The sequence below is a fragment of the Aedes albopictus genome, chromosome 1 (assembly GCF_035046485.1).
Source record: "Aedes albopictus strain Foshan chromosome 1, AalbF5, whole genome shotgun sequence".
In the NCBI taxonomy this organism is placed as follows: Eukaryota; Metazoa; Arthropoda; class Insecta; order Diptera; family Culicidae; genus Aedes; species Aedes albopictus.
The window spans coordinates 292,484,080-292,507,322 of NC_085136.1; the positions used below are offsets into that span (position 1 = coordinate 292,484,080).

Genomic DNA, 23,243 nt, shown 5'->3' on the forward strand with positions numbered 1-23,243 from the left:
GTGTTTTTTTTTAATATTAAGGGTCCCTTTGACAACGTACCTTTCAATGCCATATTGGAAGCCGTATGGTGTCATGGTGTATCTCCAATGATTTCCAATTGGATTCACCAAATGCTCAAAAAACAATATCTTTTCTCGACGGTTCGTCAAGCAGCGATTAGAAAATTGAGTGTTTGTGGATGCCCCCAAGGGGGAGTTTTCCCACCGCTTCTGTAGAATCTCGTAGCAGATACGCTATTGAGGCAACTCAATATTAGCTGTTTTCCTACTTATAGTTTTGCCGACGACTACCTACCTAACATTGTCAGTTGCTATGTGCATCCAGCACCCTTTTTGACCTGATGCAAAGCGCCCTTCAGGTAGTTGAAGATTGGTGTCGTCAATATGGCCTTTCTGTTAATCCGAGTAAAACATCTATTGTTCTTTTCTCGCAAAAACGAAATCGTAATGGTGTTCGACCTTTGCATCTCTTTGATTCTGAAATTAATGTGACTGGACAGGTAAAGTACGGTGAATTCATTCTTGATTCCAAGCTTTCCTGGACACCTCACATTGAGATTCAGAATCAAGAAAGCTTGTATGGCCTTCGGGCAATGCCGGCGAACCTTTGGTAAAACTTAGGGACTAAAACTCAAGTATATCAAATGGATTTACACAACTGTTGTTCGACCAATATTGGCCTATGGATGTCTTGTGTGGTGGCAAAAGGACGAAGTGAGAACGATCCAATCAAAACTAGGCCATCTCCAAAGGATGTGCTTAATGACGATGTCTGGGGCGTTCTCTTCAACTCCAACGGCAGCGCTCCAAGTTCTCTCTGATGTTTCCCCACTACATATGTTTGTAATTTACCATATTGGACATTTTCCACGAAATTCTTTTCGTATGTTACACTGATGGCTATGGCATAAATTTTCAAAGGCTTTGCGAATGATCATACTGAAATATCAGAGTTTCCACAACAGTTTTCTATCAAGAATCTATAACATAAATTGAACAATATTTTTCTACCCCAACAGATGTACTGGAACACCAAGGAGTACATGTCGGATCGCCTGGTGAAGCCGGTGCTGAGCCGAGCCAACTCGATGAAGAACCTCGGCCATGTGGTGCTGGAGTCCAGAGTATCAAACTACGCAGCAGATCGCCTGGACGGAGCCCTCAACGTGTGCGACAAATATGTGGACAGATATCTCCCGGCGGAACCTGCCGGAGACTGTACCGATTGTAAGTCCTATACGCTTTCGCAACCAAAATGCATTTCATTGAATAACAAGGATAGTTACCTAAGCGTTCGGAATTGGCATTGTTTACCGATCAACGTATCGCGCTGGCTGAATGGCAGCTGATAGAGAACTCTGTTTATGTTTGGTCGAAATCAGCAAAAGTTGAACTTTTGACTCGATTGGTCAGTTGGGTGATGATGAATCGTGTGAGTGTGTGGGTCGTGATCCGGGCGAATGTTCGACACGTGTTATCTCTGCGGGATGCGAAGAAGTTTAATGAAAATGATAATGTTTTATAATGCACCATGGGAGTGTACTTGATGAAACCGTGTTCGGGTACTGAATTTAAATTCTTTGAGTCGTTTTTCAATCTACTTAAACATGTTTTTATCTTTATGGCTATAGTCTTAACTACCAGGGATGGGATCATTCATTTGCAAAGAGTTACATTCACTTGATGCCATAGGCGCCAACTTGTGACGTAGTTGGGGGGGCGAAGCTCTCCAAAATTGGACAAAATTCAACTTTTTTTAGCTCAATGCACTAGTTTTCACGTAAATATGCCTAAACTAGATGAACTGCGTCGAAATTTTACGAATTTGGTTGATTTTGAGAGGCCTCGCCCCCCCAACTACGTCACAAGTTGGCGCGTATGCTTGATGCTATCTCAGTTTAGAAGCATTCTATCAAAAACATATTTATGGATGAATTGAACCTTGTAGTTTTATCTGAAAGTTCGCCGAATAGCATTAGGGTCGCTCACGCATACCAAATCCGTGAATGAGCTTTGAAGGCAACTCTCCACGCGGTGAATGTAAATTACATACATTCACGCCGTGGAGAGTTGCGTTGGCTGCCTTCTGTTGACTTTATTATTGACGCTACGCTAGTAAATTGTTCTACAAAGTTTCAGGTACAACCAAAATGAAAAAGTGCTCCATACATTAGTTTTTGCTACGATGTTTCTGAAGCGAGTTATTCGCAAGTGAATGTAAATGATTGCAAATGAATGATCCCATCCTTGTTAACTACTCTTCCATTAAAATCCAATTGAACTCTTTCTTTCTTAGTGTGATGTACTTTTCGCGTTTTGTCATGTTTGAGCTGCTAAAAGATAATGTATCAATTATAATTTCAGCTCCCCACCCCACCCAGCAGCAGTCAGACGACTCCCACAAAACGCATGTCATCCAAACGATTCACCGCGGCCAGCAGATATCCCGTAAACTGACCCGTCGGTTGACGTTCCGCACCCGTCAGGAGCTGACCGCCCTCAAGAAGCAAAGTACCGAAGCCGTGCACGTGGTATTCTACGCTGCGGAACTGATCGCCACCAATCCACGGCTAGCCATGCAGAAGGGTGTCGAACTGTGGCAATACCTGAGCGCTGATGAACCGGAAAACCAAGCCCGTCCGCAGACGCTCGAACAATTGGTGGTCCTGTTGACGAGAGAATCCGTCCGAAAGATGGTTCATCTGGTTAACTTCACCGCCGGAGCAGTGACCAAGGTGCCCAGGACGATCCGTGTGCAGACACGCGAGCTGCTGCACCACATGATGTTTGCCACCGATCGGTTGATCAAGGTATGGTCCATTTGGTCAATAGTTATCAAATGAATTCTTTTCACATGCTATTTACAAGCGGGGCAAATAGTAAATTTTGGTAAAGGGGACAAGATGGATCACCTAAGAAATGGATCTATATAATTTTCTTAAAGGGGTCAGTTCTCTGCATACTAATCTGCCCCCATTCGCATAACACTCCTATGTGAATAGAAAATCCAGCAAAGATGAAATCCCCATGCCAGCCAACTGTTACGCGAATAGGAACAGTAATCAGCTGTAAAAATTACTTTGGGACATCAAAGTGTAGACGTCTCAAATTTAATGTCAATTCAGTATGCTCCTTAGGATTAAAAATCCTAGACAAAACTCAAGCTATGAAAGCAACTAACGCTGCTGCGCACGAAAAGGCAACTCGTCAGAGAAAATATGATTACAGGATTGACTGATGAACCAACAAATAAGAAGCCTTGCTTTCCTGGATTCGGAAATTGTTATCGATTAGGGTAACATAACAAAATTTATGTTGAGTGATGTGCATTTGTCCACATGTTATGTTCTAATTTAATACACATTTGTAGTGTTCCACTACAAGATGTTTTATTTTTATATGCATCTACAGCGTTACTACTGTATCACCATGAAGGATACACATTCATCCCCACCAGCGTTATGACATTTGTGAACAAGCCCTAACGTTAAGCAAGTTACTAAAGTTTGGTAAATGATATCGATTAGCAAATATCTCTCAAGACATGCCTTTAGGGTTCATCCAAATAATTAAATATTATCCTTTTTTTATTAGAATTCCTCCACAGATTCCTTCGGGAATTCCTTCATGGGTTCCTATACAATTTCTTCTAAAGTTCTTTCAAACATTCTGTGGTAGTTTAGGATCTGATCAAGGCTAAGGACAGGTTTGAATATGTACAGGACTAGTGAACTGTCAAGAAGCGAGTACGCAACCCATACCAAATGGCTGACGAGGATCGGATCTTGGAGAGTACGGAGGACGTTAACCAATCGAATATGGGAAAAAACAAAGTTGCTTTGAACAAAAATGTGAAGAGTAGTCCGCTTCAAATAGAAAGCCGTTTACCTCAGCAAAGTCCAAACCACAGTAGGACAAGGCCCTCGCAACGAACTCGGTTTGCAAGTTTCAGCAGCTAGCCTACGAGGGAATCCACCCGCACAAGTCTACCGGCTGTGACAAAATTTACCTGCAAAACACGAAGCTGCAAATTCGCATCCGGCGGGTCCTAAATAAAGTCCTTCACGAACAACCTCGGGTTGGTCCGGTGAGGGCACGACATGAAGAAGCCCCATTGAGCTCAAACATTTGGTCTTTTCATTTCGTACTATAGCTGTCCCGGCAAGGGGCCTGCACGAATGCAATTATGTAGATCCGTTGACCCGTTCTCGAGTCAAATCCTAAAACGCAAACACCATTTATATGATATTTATAAAAAGTTCATTCAATAATAAAGAAGAGGAGATGTGGTAGTTTAGGATTTGATCAAGTAGGCTAAGGACAGGTTTGAAGACAGGACTAGTGAACTGTAAAGAAGCGAGTACGCAATCCACCACACATTCTTTTACAGATTTGAAATGTTTGCAGAGATTTCTGTTCTTTCAAAAGTTTAACCAGAGATTTCTTTGTTCTTGCCTCCAGAGAATCCTAAGAAATCTTCTGAGAGACTCAGGGATTTCTCCCGAGATTATTTTAAAAACGCGTCCACAACTTTCTTTGGTAAATTTCCCACAACATCCTTCAGCAATTAGTTCAAATATTACATCGAAAATTTATCGAGGGGCTAGTCGAGGGATTCTTTCAAGATTTCCTCCAGAAATTTCTCCACAAATCCACTAGAGATTCCTATGAAATTTCTCTAAAGATTACTAAGGAAATTATTCAAAGATTCTTCTGGGAGTTCCTCCAGAGATTATTTAGAAAATTCACCCCCAAATTACTTGGTTTTTTTTATAAAAATTCTATGAAGATTCTTTCGGGAATTACTATAATCATTCATGCATTCATTCAAGAATTGTTCCACAGACGCCTACTGAGGATTTCTGATGAAATAACTTTGTACATTCTTCCACGGATTTTTTTTAATTCTATAAAATGTGCCATAAATTCCTCAAGAGTTTCTTCCGGGAAATCCCTGGGGATTATTTCCAAAAGTTTTCCACAATATCCGTCTAGAACTTCCCACAATTAGCTTCTTTTTTCTTACAGAGATTTAAGGAGTTGTTTCAAAGATTCCTTCAAAGTTTTAAGTTCAAGTTCATTCAAAATTTGCTCCTGAGATATTGTTGGATTTTCTTCGGAAGTTTCTCTAGTTTCAGAAATTACTCCTGAGAATGATACAATTGGTTGATTGATTTGTCGTTATTAAAGAGACTTTCAGCCCTTGGCCTTGCCCTTGGCTGAATGATACAATAATTCAGTCTTCATTATTTTGAAAATTCGTCCTTCAACAGTTTTCCCACAGATTTCTTTGTTCTTTATCAAGAGATTATTCCTCCAGACATTCTATCGAGATTGCATGCAGAGATTTTTCTTCTCAAATTTCTTCACAAGTTTTTTTCAGGACTCTAACTCTTCCACAAATTCATTTATTCATTCTTCCAGATATTCCATGGGGACCCCTCCAGAGATGCTAAGGATATTTCTTTAGAGATTCTATCTGGAATTACTCCAGATATTCCTTAGGAAAATAATCCAAAAATTCATACGGGACTTAATCTAGAAATTATTTAAAAAACGTTCAGATTATTCAAAAAAAAAAAAAAAATAAACTACATATTACGTTTGTTCCCTCAGACGTTATTTCGAAAATAGCCCCAGCGATTTTTTCGAAAATTCTTTGACCAATTATTTTAACACAAATTCATTTGTTTTTTCGGAGATTCCTAAAGAAATCCTCCAGAGTTTCCTCCGGAGATTACTTCAAGAATTCGCCCACAAATTTCTTCTTGAAATTTTTAACACATTGATTTATTCAGTCCTTGTGATACTATTTTAAAAATTTCTTGTAAATATTCATTAAACAATATATTTCGAGGTTCTTTTGAGATTTCACCACCAGAAATTTCTACGGGAATCTCTTAAGAGAGTCTTACAAATTCCATATTCATGAGTTTGAGGAATAACCAAAGGAGTTTGTGGTGAAGGCATATGTAGAGGAATATTTGAAAGAATCTCTGGAGAAATCAACAAAGAGGTTTTTGGGAACATTCTACATTTTTTCTGCATATTGCTTGAAACAAATTCATTTGTTTTTTCGGAGATTCCTAAAGAAATCCTCCAGAGTTTCCTCCGGAGATTACTTCAAGAGCTCGCCCACAAATACCTTCTTGAAATTTTTAACACATTGATTTATTCATTCCTTGTGACCAATATTTTGGAAATTTCTTGTAAATATTCCTTAAAAAATATATATTTCGAGGTTCTTTTGAGATTTCATCACCATAAATTTCTACGGCAATCTCTTAAGAGAGACTTATAAATTCCATATTCTTGCCTTTGAGGAATAACCAAAGGAATTTGTGGTGAATGCATATGTGGGGAAATATTTGAAAGAAAATCTCTGGAGAAATTAAGAAAGGGGGAACATTCTACATTTTTTCTGCTTATTGCTTGAAGGATTTTCCTTCCGACTTTTTTGTTTCTTCTTTCAGCCACATAAATATTCTATCGGGAATTTCTCCAGAGATTCGTTTAAGAATTGCTACACAGATTCTTTCTAAATTTTCTCAAAAAAATCTTGTTTATTTTTTCCAGATATCCCTGTGGATTTTTCCAGAGATTTCTGAGAGAATTACTGCAAAGATTCCTCCGTTAATTCTTCCAGAAATTCTTTTAAATATTTCTTAAGCATTTTTTCAGTTAATTTCTGAAGAGATACAGGTGGTGGCCAAAATGTTTGGGATAGGCAACTTATTTTTTCTCTCACAAAAAAAGTTCAACATGCTGTAACTTTTCAAAGAGTGCATCCAAAATTCTCAAATTTTGACTGTTTGTCAACTTACTATAAGTGCAACAATGGTACAAATTTAGCTCGATTGGTTAATCTTTCACAAAGTTAGAACCATTCTAGTAAAACACTATTTTTTAAACAACAAATTTTTGAACTGTCATATCTCGGAAACCAGTTAACCGAATTGATTAGAATTTTGAACGTTTATTTACAATTTCCTATAGAAATAACGTCATAAACCCCTGCAGGAACCACTCCTTAGAATATATTCTTAGATCTAACAAATTTTCACAAATAATATTATTTTTCTTCTTGAGCTTATTCCTCTATCGAGAACTCATGCAAAAATGTCTTAGAAAATTCCACCACGTATTTTTTCAAGAACTTTCCGAAAGATTTTTTTTCCACTCTTCCGAGACTTCGTTGAGAATCCCTTCAGAGAGAATTTCTTAAAAGTTCCTTATAGAATTCCTCCAGCTCTAGCTATTACCTAGGAAATTACTCCGGCGAATCTTGTGGGACTTCTGCAAGAAGTTATTTCAAAAATCCTTTCACAGATTCGTTCAAGATTTTTTTTACAAATTACCTTTCCTCCAAATATTTTTCAAGAAATTTATACGAAGATTATTTCATAGGTTTTATTTTTATTTCTCAAGAGATTGTTTTGGGTATTTCTTCAAAAATATTATTGCGAGGTTATTTCGGGATTTCCTCCAGACATGTTTAGTAATTCCTCCAGATAATCAGAAAGTTCTATACAGATATGGGGATTCTTCTAGAGATTGACAAGGAAATTTCTCTAGCGATTCCTCCAGAGATTGATTTGAGAAGTGATCAAGAAATCCTTCGAAGAATTTCTGAACAGATTCTTTTAGGAAATCTACTAGACACAGACAAACGGACGTAAATCTTAGAAAAAAATCATCAAAACTTTTTGCCCGATGTCTTCTTTATGAACACACTGCCACCTATTGGTAGAACCGCGTAAAATATTGTCGGCCATGATGGAATGCGATTTTACGTTTGTCTAACACGCACACTACTATTTACACCAATTGCCTGTTATTTTCGTTTGCATCATTCAACAACGTGTACACTGGCAAATGTTTAAGCGATTGAACACTAGCGCCTCTGGTGGAATAATCGCGGAAATCAAATGAAATTCACGTCTGTTTGTCTCTGGACTTTTCCTTCTTTTCGTCTGTTATATCTGGACTTTTCCTTCTTTTATTCCTACTGAGGTTATTTGAAGAATTCTTTCAAATATTCAAAAAAATATTACAGAGATTCTTTCGGGATTTATCCCTGGGATATTACTCCACAAATTTCCACGGATTTATTTGAGAATTACTCCACAGATTCCTTCAGGAATTTTCCTAACAACTTATTTTCATTTCTCAAGATATTCCTTTGAATTTTTACAGAATATTCTGAGAGAGTTACTCCAGAGTTTCCTCCGTTCATTCTTCAAGAGATTCTTTTGTAATTTACAAATCAAGGATTATCTAGGATTTTTTTTTTGTTTCGATGAAGTCACCAAGAGATTCTTTTAGGAATTCCTCTGTAGATTATTTCTAAAAATCGTCCACAGATTCCATTTGGTATTTTCCTGCAAATTTCTTCTTTCTTTCCTCCAAAGATTATCTTAGGATATATCTAGAATTCCTCAACATATTTCTCGTGAAATTTCATGCCAATATTCTTTAGGAAATTACTCCAGATAATCCTAAGGGAATTTCTCCTTTGAAACTTATGTTCTGTTATCGGGCAGAGCGAGATTCGGACGTAGTCACAGGGCTGGCGCGCTACCGGGCAACCGGAGGATTTATTAGGGCGCTCAAAGATTCAAATAAACTACACTAAAGCGGTTCGAAATTTATGATGTAGTCAGTTGTCTGTTATTCTGCAGTCTGTCACTAGTTCATGGCACGTACCTTGGTTCACTGCGGTGTGACCTCTGTTCCAGCGATGGGTCGTCCCGTGGCAAGATGGCCGAACAACTACCGTTGTCCTACGACGTTTTGAACGTACAATGGCGCTTGGAGATGGTCTGGAAAACGTAGTCGGCCGACGACGGCAAGGCCGCCCTCTGGGAAGAAGGGAATCTCTCCTTGGTATTTAGGGCCTTTGCTCGAGAGCTATTTCCTTCTTTGCATTTATGGTCCAAAGCCAGCGGAACAGTGGAAACCCAAACCTTGGCGTGCACTGGAGGTTCTTCGACGCACCAATCAGAAGGCTAATTTAAAAAACGGCACAAAAAAGGTTCTATCGAAGGACAATCCAGAATCTGTCTCGATCTATCTGGTATCTGAGGGTCTAGTTACCTGAATTCCGGATAACCTTGGCACACTTCACTGCCTATATTCACGCCACTATTTAACGCTTGCCTGTTTGGAAGTGAACGATGGCTGTCCACCGAAAGTCCTTCGAACCCCTCAGCCATTTCCTAGTTCCGTGACGTCATCATGGAACTGTTACTCTATCCTCGCCATGTTTAGCTGTAGATCATGTTTGCAGCCCAACGGTTACACACTGCTACTTCCCGCAGCCGATGGTTGGTGCTTCGGCTTGGAAGTCTTCTCTCTGTTGTACTTCCCAGCATGCACACTTGACGGAGATTGTTTTTTTCCGCCAGTATGTACGTTGTCGTTCTTGAGGTTCATCTGGCATCTGAAGTCCTCCACCATCTTTGTTATGGTGATATCGTTCAGCTTCTCGATGAGACATTTGAATTGCTCCTCGGACAGGTCGACAAGTTTCAAGTCCACAAACACTGGCGCGATTTCCTTTGCAAGAGCACGCTACGATGTCCTCCGTATCATCCTTGACGGTGACACTGACTGGTACCATAGACTAATTTCTGCCGATAGAAAAGGGAGACATGAGATCCGAAAAGCGACTTCAACTTCTCTATGGTTCATTGAACGAAAAACATCAAGAAATTCTTCAGAAGTCTTCAAATTTTTTTGCGATTTCTTCTAAGATACTCTCCGAATTATTTCAACGGCTAGGATTCCTTTTAGAACTCTTATTTTTCTCAGTAGTTTTGCAAATGCTTTTCTAGGCTTTAAAAAACAATGGCAATTCTCCAGAGATTCTATCAGAATTGAAAAAAAAAACTTTTCAAAAGTTGATTGATTGATTTGTCTTTATTTAAGAGACTTTCAGCCCTTGGCTGGTTCGTCTCTTTTTCAATAGTTCATTCGAGTTGTTTTTTTTTGTTAGGACGAGAATTCGTCACTTATTTCTCCAAATATTCCATAACAAGACATTTATTTAATGTTTTCTTATGGATGTCTACCAAGAATTCCTTCAGGAGCTTTATCAGACATTGCTTTACGGCATTTACCAAGAATTTTGCCAGGTAAACTACCATAGGTTCTTCCTGGAATGCTTTTAAGGATTTCTTCATGTTTTTTTTTTACAGGAATAAAGAAGTTCTTCCAATCCAATAAATTACTCCTTTGAGAAGCTTAAGAATTCTAAAAGGAGTTCCTCCGAGACCTTTTTTTAGACCTTTTTCCAATATGTCGAACAGGTACTTCTGCAAAAATTCTTTCAGAAATCCTCTGAAGAATTCCTTCAAATCATGCTTGCGATCATCATATTCCTTGTTTTAAAATTCCTCCGGAGATTGTCTCAAGCATTTCTGAACGTTTTTCTTTATTTTTTAATCATTCTTCCAGGAATTTCCCCAAGAAAATCTTTGAAAATTTCTTCAAGGATAGATCTTGGAGTTCCTACAAGCGAATATATAAAATGAAGAATTTCTAGAAATTCCTCCGAGGATTCCATTTGAAGTCCATTCACGGATTTGTAGAACGTTTAATGTTGGGTATTTAACCCTCGAGCGTTCGCGCTGATGAATTTTGTACAACGCGATGAAAAAAACTCGCTTTTTGTACTCAGCATTAGCGTGGTGCTGACGCAGGTGTCGAAATTTCTGGTCCGCGTCGTTGGCAAACGCAACACCAAAACGAAGCATGCCATGGCTTGGTGAGGATAACTCTTTAAAAACCTCACCTCACCGGCTGCATCGCTGGTGATGGCGTTGCCAGGCCGCCACGGTCGGTGCGAGTATGTCACTCGATGCTGCTGCTGCTGCTGCTGCTGCCTTCTCCGCTGGTGGCGCTCCGTCTGTCGTCTATCACGTCCGTCTTACGAATGAGCCCAACACGGTGATGCATCCGCATTTTATAACACCGCGTGCACCATCTGACCAATCAGAACTAACGGAGGGGAACCCAGTTCCCCTCTCTTTTGCTGTTTTTTTCCCCTTTTGAGTAAAAATTCCGCGTGCTCTGGGAATCAAAGTTCCTGAAGTTAAATTATTGAACCTCTTATTATTATTTTTTTTTTAACATTGGATATTTGATATTTTAAATTTTCCTCAACTATTACTTTACACGTATTCTACAATACTTCTTTCCTCTACTCCTTCCATCGTTTTTCGAGTTTTTTTAGAGCATATATTCGCTTAAAACAAATATCATGATGTTTGAGCTAAATTTTTACGAAGGTTTAATCTTATTGTTTTAATTGTTTTGAAAATTCTTTGAAGGCAATTGTGTAATTTAATTTGAGGCAGTTCAGTATTATGCATAACTCTTATTTAATACAACTCATTTAAGCAACATGATGATCTAACTTTTCGCAATTGATTATGCAACTGAAATAATTTGCAAAATGATAAATAATTGCATAAAATTTCATATTCAACTCGCATACCACGTATGATAAACGCACACCTCTAGGTGGAAAATCATATTTTTCCATAAATAATCAATCAAATTTTTGGTTTATATGCCTACTGTTATTACTAGGATATTACTAGGATTTTGAATTATTACTTTCTACGCCACTTGTGGTAACAGGTAGATCGGCTAAGTGAGTGGCTACATCTGTTGTAGTCGATAGGCTGCACGAGATAAATAGTCTACGAGGTGTGGAAGATGTGCTCTCGCAGCATCTCCACCAGGAGAAATTGTAATATAGTCAGTTCAATTTCGATCATCGAACGTCTCGGTAGCGATCGTGGGATCGTACGTGGGTGGTTTGATACAGTGCACAATTCAATAAACCGTGTTTTAGTAGTGCAACTAGTGCGGTGAATAAATCATTATTTCTCGAGATCGTATCATATTTTGCGATCCAAATTCTTCATTCGCGGGTGCTTTCGCTGAAGTGCGAACCGGGAGTCATTTCACACCTACTACGCTGCAGCACAAGTTAATGTCTTCATATTATCTACTATTATGCATGTATATGGAACGTTACTCTTCTTCAAAAATTCTTGAAATTCTTCTCGTTATTAAACAATATTATATGCCATGAAGCCCATTTCTCAAACATCATTTTACAGATCAACAGACAGGCTATGTAGAGGCCTACTTAAAGCAAATAAATAACACAACACAGTTGAGATTGAAAAAAAAAACTCATTATATCCTGTATTTTCGTTAGATTACACCAACACACCAAATTTTATTCCTAACGAAATCATTTATTCATTGCGACAATCTTACAGGCAATGGGTAAAGTCAAGACGAAATAAAAATATCGATACTATTCTACTCTTTGTAATACTCATGATAAACAGCGTGCCGCGAGACAACCCTAAATTTTAAAACTTGAACTACCATTAATTAAATTGTCATTGTAAAATTTGCGTTGTCTAATTATTACTGTATAACAATCTACTGATTAATGCAGAGCAAATATGAATAATAATATTCGTTCTAAAAACGAGCATTTTACCGTCATTGATTACCGCTGTAAATTGAATCTTCATTTACCAAGGTAAGTCATACGTGAATTGAACAACTCTGCAGACCTCGATTATTATGCATTTTTCGTTTGTTTTGAATATATAGTAGAATGAACTCAACTTATTTTACATATTTTCCGAACATTCGAATTGCATCTCCAGGTTATATACAAGTTAAGGGAGACTTTTAGACATACCTTTCAAAAGTTTCTAAAAAAATAAAGTGATCCTTCTAATTTACAAAATTGAAACGGCTAGCTGATATCACAAAGGCTTCATGATCAATAGCTGTAATAGAAGCATTCGCCCCATCATCTACTCTTTAAATATTATTGAATTGGCTCAACTTAATGACCGTAAGATAATTGCTTTCAAATTGTAAAATTATACAAAATTCATTCAATATTTACCTTCCTGCAATCATTATCTCTATTATACATAATTCTTTTTTTCATGCTCAACAAATTAAAAGCTTTTCTATATTGTATAGCATAACTACTATAAATAGTCAATAACCAACAAACAACATTTATGATCTCTATTTCATGGGCTATAAGTTGAAAACAATCTGATAATAACCACCTACAATTGTACAATTTGCAGAAGCAAATACATTCAAAGAATTAATCATAGTGCATGATTTCCCTAGTTACTGCTTTATATTCATCAGTACGCATTTTTCGAGATCATGCCATTATCTTTACCAGTTAGGACAATTCTTTGTCGTTTGTGTTTTGTCTTATTTATTCGACAATTCTCTCCTCTATCTATGACTATATCATACACCAAAATCCATCAAGTTTTCACTAGCACAATATATTCTAATGCAAGCTATTAGTCTACGTCTCGCAACATCAAATTGATATCATAGTTCACTTACAACTTTTATCACCTCTTTATGCGGTCACAGTACTCTATGCGTATACCTTTTTATTTATGTACACAATGAACTGTCTTTTCTTCCACTTCTATATCACGAGATGAAAATGTTTATAAATTATTCTAAACTAACAATGACGTACAAAATGATCCAAAATATCATGCTTAACAATAACCTTCTGTTACTTATCAAAACATAATAAACTTGGTATTCGATTGATTTTAGGTTATGCTTTAGAAAAATAAACTTTATATCACAAAAGTTTTTTTTCTTTTTTTTTATCTGAGTTTCCAGAGACTTTTGTGCACGTAATTTACAATACATGAGTTTGAAATACATATGCAATCTATGAATCGGAAATGCGATACCTTCATTACCATGCTGACACATATCTACGTTCATTCCAATACTTAGCATCAAGACTGTTTTTCCAATTGTAACTCGAAAAGCGACACAAAACCCCAAAAATTATTACAAGTATGGAATTCTTGTAAATGTGCAATGACCCTTTTAACATTCATTTACACTAATATGTAGCTTATACTAATAATTGACGTGACGCTACTATGCGAGACTCCAGTGTTTAGGATTGCAGTACCAACAACATCTTACAAAGCATGCCATTTGATTATTTTTTACTTTTCTCAGTCAAAGAAGAGCATAAATTTCAGTTCAAATCTTATCTTGATCGTCTGTTGCATTCAGGGGCTTAGCAATGCTTCAGAAATCTATCGTACCCAGTGCCAATTCAAGAGCGGTAAAATATGCATTCATCTGCTAATTATATATGGCTTATAAAAATGCTTCGATATTTAAATACAGTTATGTTGGTCAAAAACGTAAATTTTTGAAGCCGGATTTTAATCATTAAAGTCATCTCTGTTCAGAACATGTAAACTACACTAACATCTTGGCCATTAACATGTTACCATGTTAACTTCACTAACAAAATACCGTGAAAACATCAAATTTGCGCAAACTTTAATATATCCTGTATTGTGTTTAATTTACATGTAAAATATGTCCTGTAATATCAGACTCTAGCTCATAATTACAATAAATCTTCAATTACCAAACGCATCCGTTGTATTTCATGAATTCCCGCAAAGCATTTTCATCTTGTAATATCGAATTATTTTTCAAAGTGAATAGTATCCACCGGCGTGAATAGTATCCAGCTCCCGGCTGGAAATCTCTACAATAAAGTTTGTTCACTAAATTACACAAACAAAATATTCCGACTATCTGCCAATCTTAATTAATGAGATAAAATTTCCGGGAAATAATCGCTCATGAAGTCAGTTTATCTTCAATCGCAGTACAAGTTTGTTAAGAAACTACAGTCACTGTCGCGAGTTTTCACCAATAACACAAGTTTACAAAATAAAACGAAAGTCGTGAACTTCTGTCAACGACCAAAATTTTTGAAGTACAATTTAGTGCTGATTTCAAAACCGACCTTCAAAAAATTTAAAGTAGAACAGTTTTTGAGATTTAGCTCAATATCGAGTTTTGCAACTTTTCAAAATATGTAATTTACTAAAATTCAAATATATTGCGTTTTGTTCAACCAATTTTAAATCTTTTTCCATAAATTAAAAGCTGAATACAATACCATTCGGTCATCTGAATACAGGTTTTGCGTCAGATTGATGAAATTCAAGATATTGGCGAGTTTTAGGGACGATCTTCTTAAATTTTAGCAAAATTCCCTAAATTTTTGAAGAAATGTATTTTTTTTAATAAGAAAAAACCAACTTAAAAATTCTTTCTCGACGTTTATTTGACATATCATATGTAGGCAAGTTACAGTAAAAAATTCAGCTCAATCTGAGCATTGATTACGGAGAATGAGGTGTGTGAAGTGAGCGACGTTGCTTAAAAATAGAACAAAAATTGATTTCAAATCATCAACCTTGTATGGAAAGTCGAAAAAATTTCCGCTCTACTGTAATTTTTTTCCTTCGCGTTTTCGAACTCAGGGCATGATTCTACACCAAAAATGATCATCAGCTTACCGAGTTCAAAAATGCTGTAAACTAGTGTAATCGGACAATAAACGTGAGCTACCCCTCGGGTACTCTGTCGGTCACATAAGGGTCAAACAATTCTACTATCATTACATAATGCCATTACTACGCTGTAAATATTATAGATGGTTATTTTGTTTTTTTTTGTTTGGCTCTCAAATAACTTCACGAGTGAATGCTCACTACTACTGACAATGTGGCGACGCGACAATATAGGTATATTATCGTCGCACCATAAAGTCGAAGTCGTCGCTTGAGCACATCACATACGAAGTTGCAGCTGCGAAGTAAATTTGAATCTTTTTTTTTCTGTTGCGCATCATTAAGCTAATTAAAAGCTACAATATGCACTAATCCAAATTGAGTTGCGGAATTTCTAAGTAGGTATAAATCAATTTTTGCACCGCCGGTCACCTCGGATTTCAACCAAAAGCATAATGCCTATTATCTGTCGAATCTTGCCAACGGAAGACAAAATTTCTCATCTTTATCAATTTGGGACCAGCGACTGTTTTCCACCGAATATTCTAATAAGGCTTTTCGATGTCAATGTCAAATATCCCTACGCCGCCACTCGCAATAGAATATGTAAAGCTTGGTGAGATGAGCCACCAATGAGCCACGCCATTCATGCAACGCTGGATTAAAAGCATCACTTTCTCGGTGACTCGCCATCATGTCGCGACATGTTCGGCGTCCTCCTGCGAAGGGATGATTTTTCTTTCTACATCGGATTCAATTCTTTCATGGCTTGTCTGTCTCTATGCAACAGTTTTTATGATTCTTTATTTCAGGTACTCTGTCTCGGCTACCAGAGACCACTTTTTCTGTGGATACTGCCTCGACTGCAGTTCCAGCCATAATTTTATGTAAGCATGACACTCTGCCTCGACTATCAGAGGTCATTCATTTCACCAGGATGCTGCCTCGACTACAGCTCCATTTTATTTTTCTAGTTTCGGCAAACCGAAACTAAGAAGTAGCCGATTAAACTTACCTATCAATAAACTGGGAAACGGGGTACTACCGATTGCTGCGCCATTGTCGAAATTTCTGGTCCGCGTCGTTGGCAAACGCAACACCAAAACGAAGCATGCCATGGCTTGGTGAGGATAACTCTTTAAAAACCTCACCTCACCGGCTGCATCGCTGGTGATGGCGTTGCCAGGCCGCCACGGTCGGTGCGAGTATGTCACTCGATGCTGCTGCTGCTGCTGCTGCTGCCTTCTCCGCTGGTGGCGCTCCGTCTGTCGTCTATCACGTCCGTCTTACGAATGAGCCCAACACGGTGATGCATCCGCATTTTATAACACCGCGTGCACCATCTGACCAATCAGAACTAACGGAGGGGAACCCAGTTCCCCTCTCTTTTGCTGTTTTTTTCCCCTTTTGAGTAAAAATTCCGCGTGCTCTGGGAATCAAAGTTCCTGAAGTTAAATTATTGAACCTCTTATTATTATTTTTTTTTAACATTGGATATTTGATATTTTAAATTTTCCTCAACTATTACTTTACACGTATTCTACAGCAGGTAGTCAACCGCGCGAGTTACGGAAGGTTAAGTGCTTTTTTTTGTTTTAATTTTAGGCTGCCCACTTGGAGAACGCTAAGAATGCAACCATTACCGAAGCAACGGGATTGATGCACCGGATTCAACACACCTATGAAGAACTGCAGAATCAAACTAACCTGGCTTTGGTAAGATTTTTAGCTTATTTGTGGATTTTTTAAATTCTAGAATAATGTTCGATGAATCGATCTGGTTGATCGTTATATATTTTTTTTTTTATTTATGTGTATTTTAACTTATGCTGTAATCGAAGATGCCCGTGGATATCCCTAGTTGGCGATCGTTAGCAACCTGTTTATTATTCCCAAACAAGTCCTCATCAAGTGCAGACGTTTTTCAAGCTATTTTCCCATAGTTATAATAAACTACCGTTACTTGTTCGTTTAGTCTCGCGTTTCATTTCGTGGCCCGGATACAAATCTCTTCAGGTTATGGGCACCTCGTTGAAAGAGAATTCCGGAATACCTCAACTGAAGGGGGACAATTTCGCGAACTGGCAGTTCCGGGTGAAGTTACACATGGAAGCTGCAGAAGTATCGGAAGCGCTTGAAGAAGATGTACCAGTCGCAGCAGAGGACCGGAGAAAGTTTCTCAAGATGGACCGGAAGGCGAAGTCCTTACTAGTCAGCTTCATCTCGGACGAGTGTCTGGAGATAGTTCGGGAGAAACAAACGGCCAAAGCGATGTGGAAGGCACTGGAGGACACCTTCGCCAAGAAGTCTGTGGCAAGCCAGACAGTTTTACGGAAGCAACTGGCAAGGCTTCGAATGCGAGAAGGATCATCGATGCGAAGTCACTTCCTTGCGTTTGATGAATTGGTTCGACAATTGAAAACGGCGGGCGCTCAGCTACAGGAGAATGACCTGGTGGCGCAATTATTCCTTACGTTGCCGGACAGTTTCGACCCTCTCGTTACCGCGTTGGAGAACATGAACGAAGAAGATCTCACTCTGGAGAAGGTAAAGCAAAGGTTGCTGGCCGAAGAGATGAAGCGATCTGATCGTCGTGAAGATCCCGTTGAAGAGAAGGGAGCGGCATTCGTCGGAGGAAGGAATAGGAAGATCAAAAAGTTCACAGGAAAGTGCCATAATTGCGGAAAAGTTGGGCACATGCAAAAGGATTGTCGGAATCGGAAACATCAAGGTGGAGGCAACTCGGCGCATGAAGCGAAGGCAGTTTCGTTCATGGTGAAGAGGCCAGGACCTGTGAAGAAATCCAACGAGATCGTGTTCTGTGTGGATTCTGGTTGCAGTGATCATTTAGTCAACAACAAGGATCATCTTCAAGACCTGAGGAAGCTGGAGAAACCGTTCGTCGTGGATGTAACTAAGGATGGCGTTTCGTTAATCGGAGAATATGAAGGTGAGATACGAGGATTTACGAAGAAAGGAGTACGGTTTGAGATGAAGAATGTCGTGTATCTACCGGATCTGCGTGAGAACTTGCTGTCAGTCAAGAGGCTTTCCGAAAGTGGTATCGAGCTGCTGTTCAAAGGAAAAAATGGTGCAAACAAAGCTGTAATGAAGAACAACGGTCAAGTGATTGCAGAGGCATTCCTGAACAGAAACTTGTACGAGCTAGAATTGATCGCTGATGACAAACACCAAGCCAACCTGTGTGCAACCGAGGTGAGTTCCGTATGGCATCGTCGTATGGGTCACCCAAGTCAACACGCCATGGAGAATCTGTTGAAGTTGAAATGGTCACTGGAATTGAAGCAAAGCTGAAGAAGATCGGTTTTTGTGAAACTTGTGTTAAAGGTAAGCAGTGCAGAGATCCGTTCAATGGCTGCCGGGAGCGAACGAGCCGTCCTTTAGAGCGAATACACTCGGATGTGTGTGGACCCATAGATCCTCCGGCGTGGGATGGATCCCGCTATTTTGTGTCTTTCATAGACGACTTCAGCCATTTTGCCGTCATATACACCATCAAGCGAAAATCCCAAGTATTCGAATGCTTTCAAGAATATGAGGCGATGGCATCCGCTCACTGGAATCTGAAGATTAGCAAGCTGACGGTTGACCAAGGTACGGAATACTGTTCAAATGAGCAACGGAGATTTTACAAGCGAAAGGGGATCCAAATCGAGCCGACGATTGCTTACTCGCCACAGCAAAATGGCGTGTCGGAAAGATTTAACCGGACGTTAGTGGAGAAGATAAGATGCATGTTGATCGACTCAAGAATGCCCAAAAATATGTGGAGCGAGGCAGCCTTCACCGCAACGTACTTGCTGAATCGAAGTCCTACCACGGCTATTCAAGAGAAGGTAACTCCCGCTGAACGTTGGACCAGATCCAAACCGGATTTAGGAAAGCTACGCATTTTCAGATGTAAAGCGTTTGCGTGGATTCCAAACCAACAAAGAAGAAAGCTGGACGCAAAAAGTCGTGAAGGTGTTATGATTGGATATGGCCCTAATGGTTATCGCCTGTGGGATAAAGCTGCTAGAAGGATCTTTACCGCAAGAGATGTACGTTTCGATGAATCAAATATGCCGTTTGCAGATGAAGCAAATCCCGCCGAGAACAGCCCTCTGATTGTTCCAATTCGTTACGAGCAAGAGGGGGAGAACCAATGTGAGAATGATGCTGTGAACGACGTGGAACCTGATCATGCGAGAGACCCCGAGGAGAATTACCAGAGCTTTGAACAAGTTTCCGACAACGAGCAAAATGAAATTGCGGATCAAGAACATTCGACACCTGAGGCGCTCCCTTCGCAATCAAGACGTGAAGACTGCATAGAGTCAACCACGAGGCACAGCGAACGGGAGTGCAGGCTCCCAGGTAAGTTCCTGGACTTTTTCACCGGATTTAGAGCATCGTCTGCTGTTCAAATTTCCAATTCCACAGATCCACCCGCTTCCTATACTGAAATCGCAAATCGTGACGACAGAGATGTTTGGTATGCTGCCATGAACGATGAATTGGAATCGCTGAAGGCCAACCAGGTGTGGAAGATGATTCAATGCCCGGACGGAGTTAAACCATTGAAATCGAAATGGGTTTTCTGCACCAAACATGACGAAAATGGCAGCGTTACCAGGTACAAGGCCAGGCTCGTAGTAAAGGGCTATCTTCAAAAACCCGGACTTGATTATCAAGAGACCTATGCTCCAGTGGCGAAGCTCACGACTGTGCGGACTGTTCTGGCTGTTGGTGTTCAGAGAGGATATTGTTTCCACCAAATGGATGTTAAAACCGCCTTTCTGCATGGCGAGCTGCGCGAGCTGATATACATGGCAGTCCCTGATGGCGTGAAGGCGAAACAAGGAGAAGTGTGCCTGCTACAAAAATCGCTATATGGTCTCAAGCAGTCTCCAAGGTGTTGGAACGAGAAATTCAACAGCACACTCTTGAAGTTGGGATTCAAACGATCGAGACATGACTACTGCCTTTATGTGCGTGCCGGGAGAAGCGAAGAAGACACCATATTCCTCATACTTTATGTCGATGATCTGCTGATAGCCGGAGCGAAGCTAAGCGAAATTCAAGAATTGAAAAAACAATTATCACGAGCGTTCAAAATGACTGACTGCGGAGAGGTAAAACACTTCCTTGGAGTGAAGATCCAGTACGACCAAAGGGAAGGAAAAATGTTACTATCGCAAACGAGCAATGTTGAGAAGATGTTGACGAAATTTGGCATGGCTGAATGTAATCCATCAAGAAGCCCCATGGAAAAAGCTCTTCAATTGACCAAATCCCAGGACGATCCAATTCAGGAACCATACCGTGAGTTACTGGGAAGCCTTATGTACTCGATGATGTGGACCAGACCAGACATTTGTTTCCCGGTAGGGTTTCTCGGTAGATTTCAACAACAACCTGGACCACGACATTGGATGGCGCTAAAACGAGTTGTGCGATATTTGAAAGGTACCAAGCATATGACACTGCAGTTCAAACGGCATGAGCATGCAAAGCCCCTCACTGGATTAGCAGATGCGGACTGGGCTGGTGACCAAGAAGACCGGAAGTCAGTCAGCGGATTTGTTTTTCAAGTTTTTGGAAATACAATATCCTGGTCAAGCAAGAAACAATCAAGTGTTGCGATGTCGTCCAGTGAAGCAGAATATGTTGCGCTGAGCTGTGCTGCTGCTGAAGCAATATGGCTGGCAGGAGTTCTGAACGATTTAGGCGTGGAGCATGTGGAACCAGTGACGATATTCGAAGACAACCATGGATGCATTGGAATGGCAAAGAATCTGGAATCGAAACGAGCGAAACATATAGATATTCGATATCATTTTATCCGTGACCATGTTGCTGAAGGAAAACTAGACGTACAACCAATTGGAACGAAGGATCAACTAGCTGACATTTGTACCAAGGCGTTGGACGGAGATCGTTTCACTGCACTTCGGAGAAACCTAGGGTTACACGATCGAGAGGGGGTGTAATCGAAGATGCCCGTGGATATCCCTAGTTGGCGATCGTTAGCAACCTGTTTATTATTCCCAAACAAGTCCTCATCAAGTGCAGACGTTTTTCAAGCTATTTTCCCATAGTTGTAATAAACTACCGTTACTTGTTCGTTTAGTCTCGCGTTTCATTTCGTGGCCCGGATACAAATCTCTTCATATGCTAATTCTACACTATTGATCGTTATAGTTCATTTCAAATGATAATCATATTTCCTTCCATCTTATCCTTTCTGACCGTTAGGAACGTTTAGCAGTGTTTCTTTCCGGCCGGCTGGAAGCGGAGAAGATCACAACCACCGACAACCCCCGGCGAAGGATCCAAAACCGAGCGAACCATAATCCAATGCATAGTAGCATCAATGGCGTTTATTAGCGTACGGACGGCCGAGCTGCTGCACCGGCAGCTCCTCCGTGAGGGCACAGCGCTCGAACCCATTCTCAACAACGACAACAACGGATTGGCGGGACGTGATTGAGAGATCATGATGATAGCCTTTCTCACTTTTTATACATGTTTTTTTGTTGGTGTAATAATGTTACGGTTTTGTCGATGATTAAAAAGTTTCAATATAGGGTATCGCGCCACTTGGGCGGTGGTTCTATATTCGTCTGTTTACCACTATAACTCAGTCAATTTTGAACCAATTGACTTGAAATGTTGTACACGGGTTGATACTATACTCATCTCACCACATTCCAAAAGTTGTGGCAATCGGTTCAAATTTGATTGAGTTATAGTGGAAAACAGACGAATATAGAACCACCCAAGTGGCGCGATTCCCTAAATAAAAATTAAACCTACTTAACTTAGTTCTTTTTCTTAATCATCGGTGTCCAAATGGGCGGTCCGCCAGAATCCGATGGGCGAGTGAGGAACACATTCGAAGCAAACTCCTCGTCCATTTCAGTCGTACTTATCGAATCCGAACAGTTAGTAACATCCTGCGTATCAGTGGCTAAGGAGGCTTCCCTCGGTTCTTCCGTCAAGGTCAATTTCTCCAACGGGATTCCAGTCGGCAGGTCCTCGTCCGATATCCGGGGCATTTCCAAACCGCAATCCGCGTAAATTTCACTCAGTCGCGCATAAACTTTATCAGCAGTTTCGTCTGCCTCTCCGAGTAGACGTTCCAGCTGTTCAGTTCCTTGGATGAATTCCGCGCTCTTTGTCCGGATGTTCTTCAATGCGGTTTGATTTTCGGCGATAAACCGCCCGGCCTTCTCATGCTTGTTGGGGTCCTGTTGAACGTACCCACACGCGTATTGGGCAGTCTTTTTACGGAGCAGGCCCAGCTTGGTGTCCACTTCGTAGGCATGTTCCTTGGCGGCGCGGAACATTTTATTTCGGAGTTTGGAAAAGCACTTAAAAATGAATAATCGGATTTCGGATTTCAACGTAAAAGTCCTCCGGCTACCGGCACGATCAAAATCAAAACTGTTGTCAACAATGTCAACTGTGGCACGTTTGCTTTATTGGCTTCAGTAGTAATAGGCGATATATCATTAAATTCTCGCGTTTAGTATCATACAAGAGCACAAATCTAGATTGAGTTTAAATTAGGGCGAAAGTAACATGATCGATTTCTCTTCGTCGACCCTCTCTTCTTCAAATTAAACTGACAAGATGCAAGATTGATTAAACCTTTTGGCCATAAAACGCTAGGTTGGGATGCGATCTTGCGTCCAAACGTAAAAAAGTTTAATTAAACTTGCATCTTGTCAGTTTAATTTGAAGAAGAGCGAGTCGATGAAGAGAAATCGATCATAATATGATCGATTCTTAGAGTCGCACCAGCCA

At 39.8% G+C, this 23,243-nt stretch overlaps 2 protein-coding genes across 17 annotated transcripts in view; both read left to right on the forward strand.

Annotated features, from left to right (window-relative positions):
* LOC109421116 (chloride channel protein 2) overlaps positions 1-23,243 on the forward strand; it is a 349,200-nt gene that overhangs the window by 300,143 nt on the left and 25,814 nt on the right. The gene's annotated exons all lie outside the window — the stretch shown is intronic.
* On the forward strand, positions 1,020-22,020 carry LOC109413900 (lipid storage droplets surface-binding protein 1; the record flags this gene model as incomplete). Its single annotated transcript, XM_062846991.1, is given in 4 exon segments — positions 1,020-1,227; positions 2,365-2,810; positions 17,037-17,147; positions 21,690-22,020. Coding segments are annotated over 4 exon segments (897 nt in total), but the record flags the coding sequence as incomplete, so codon positions are not given.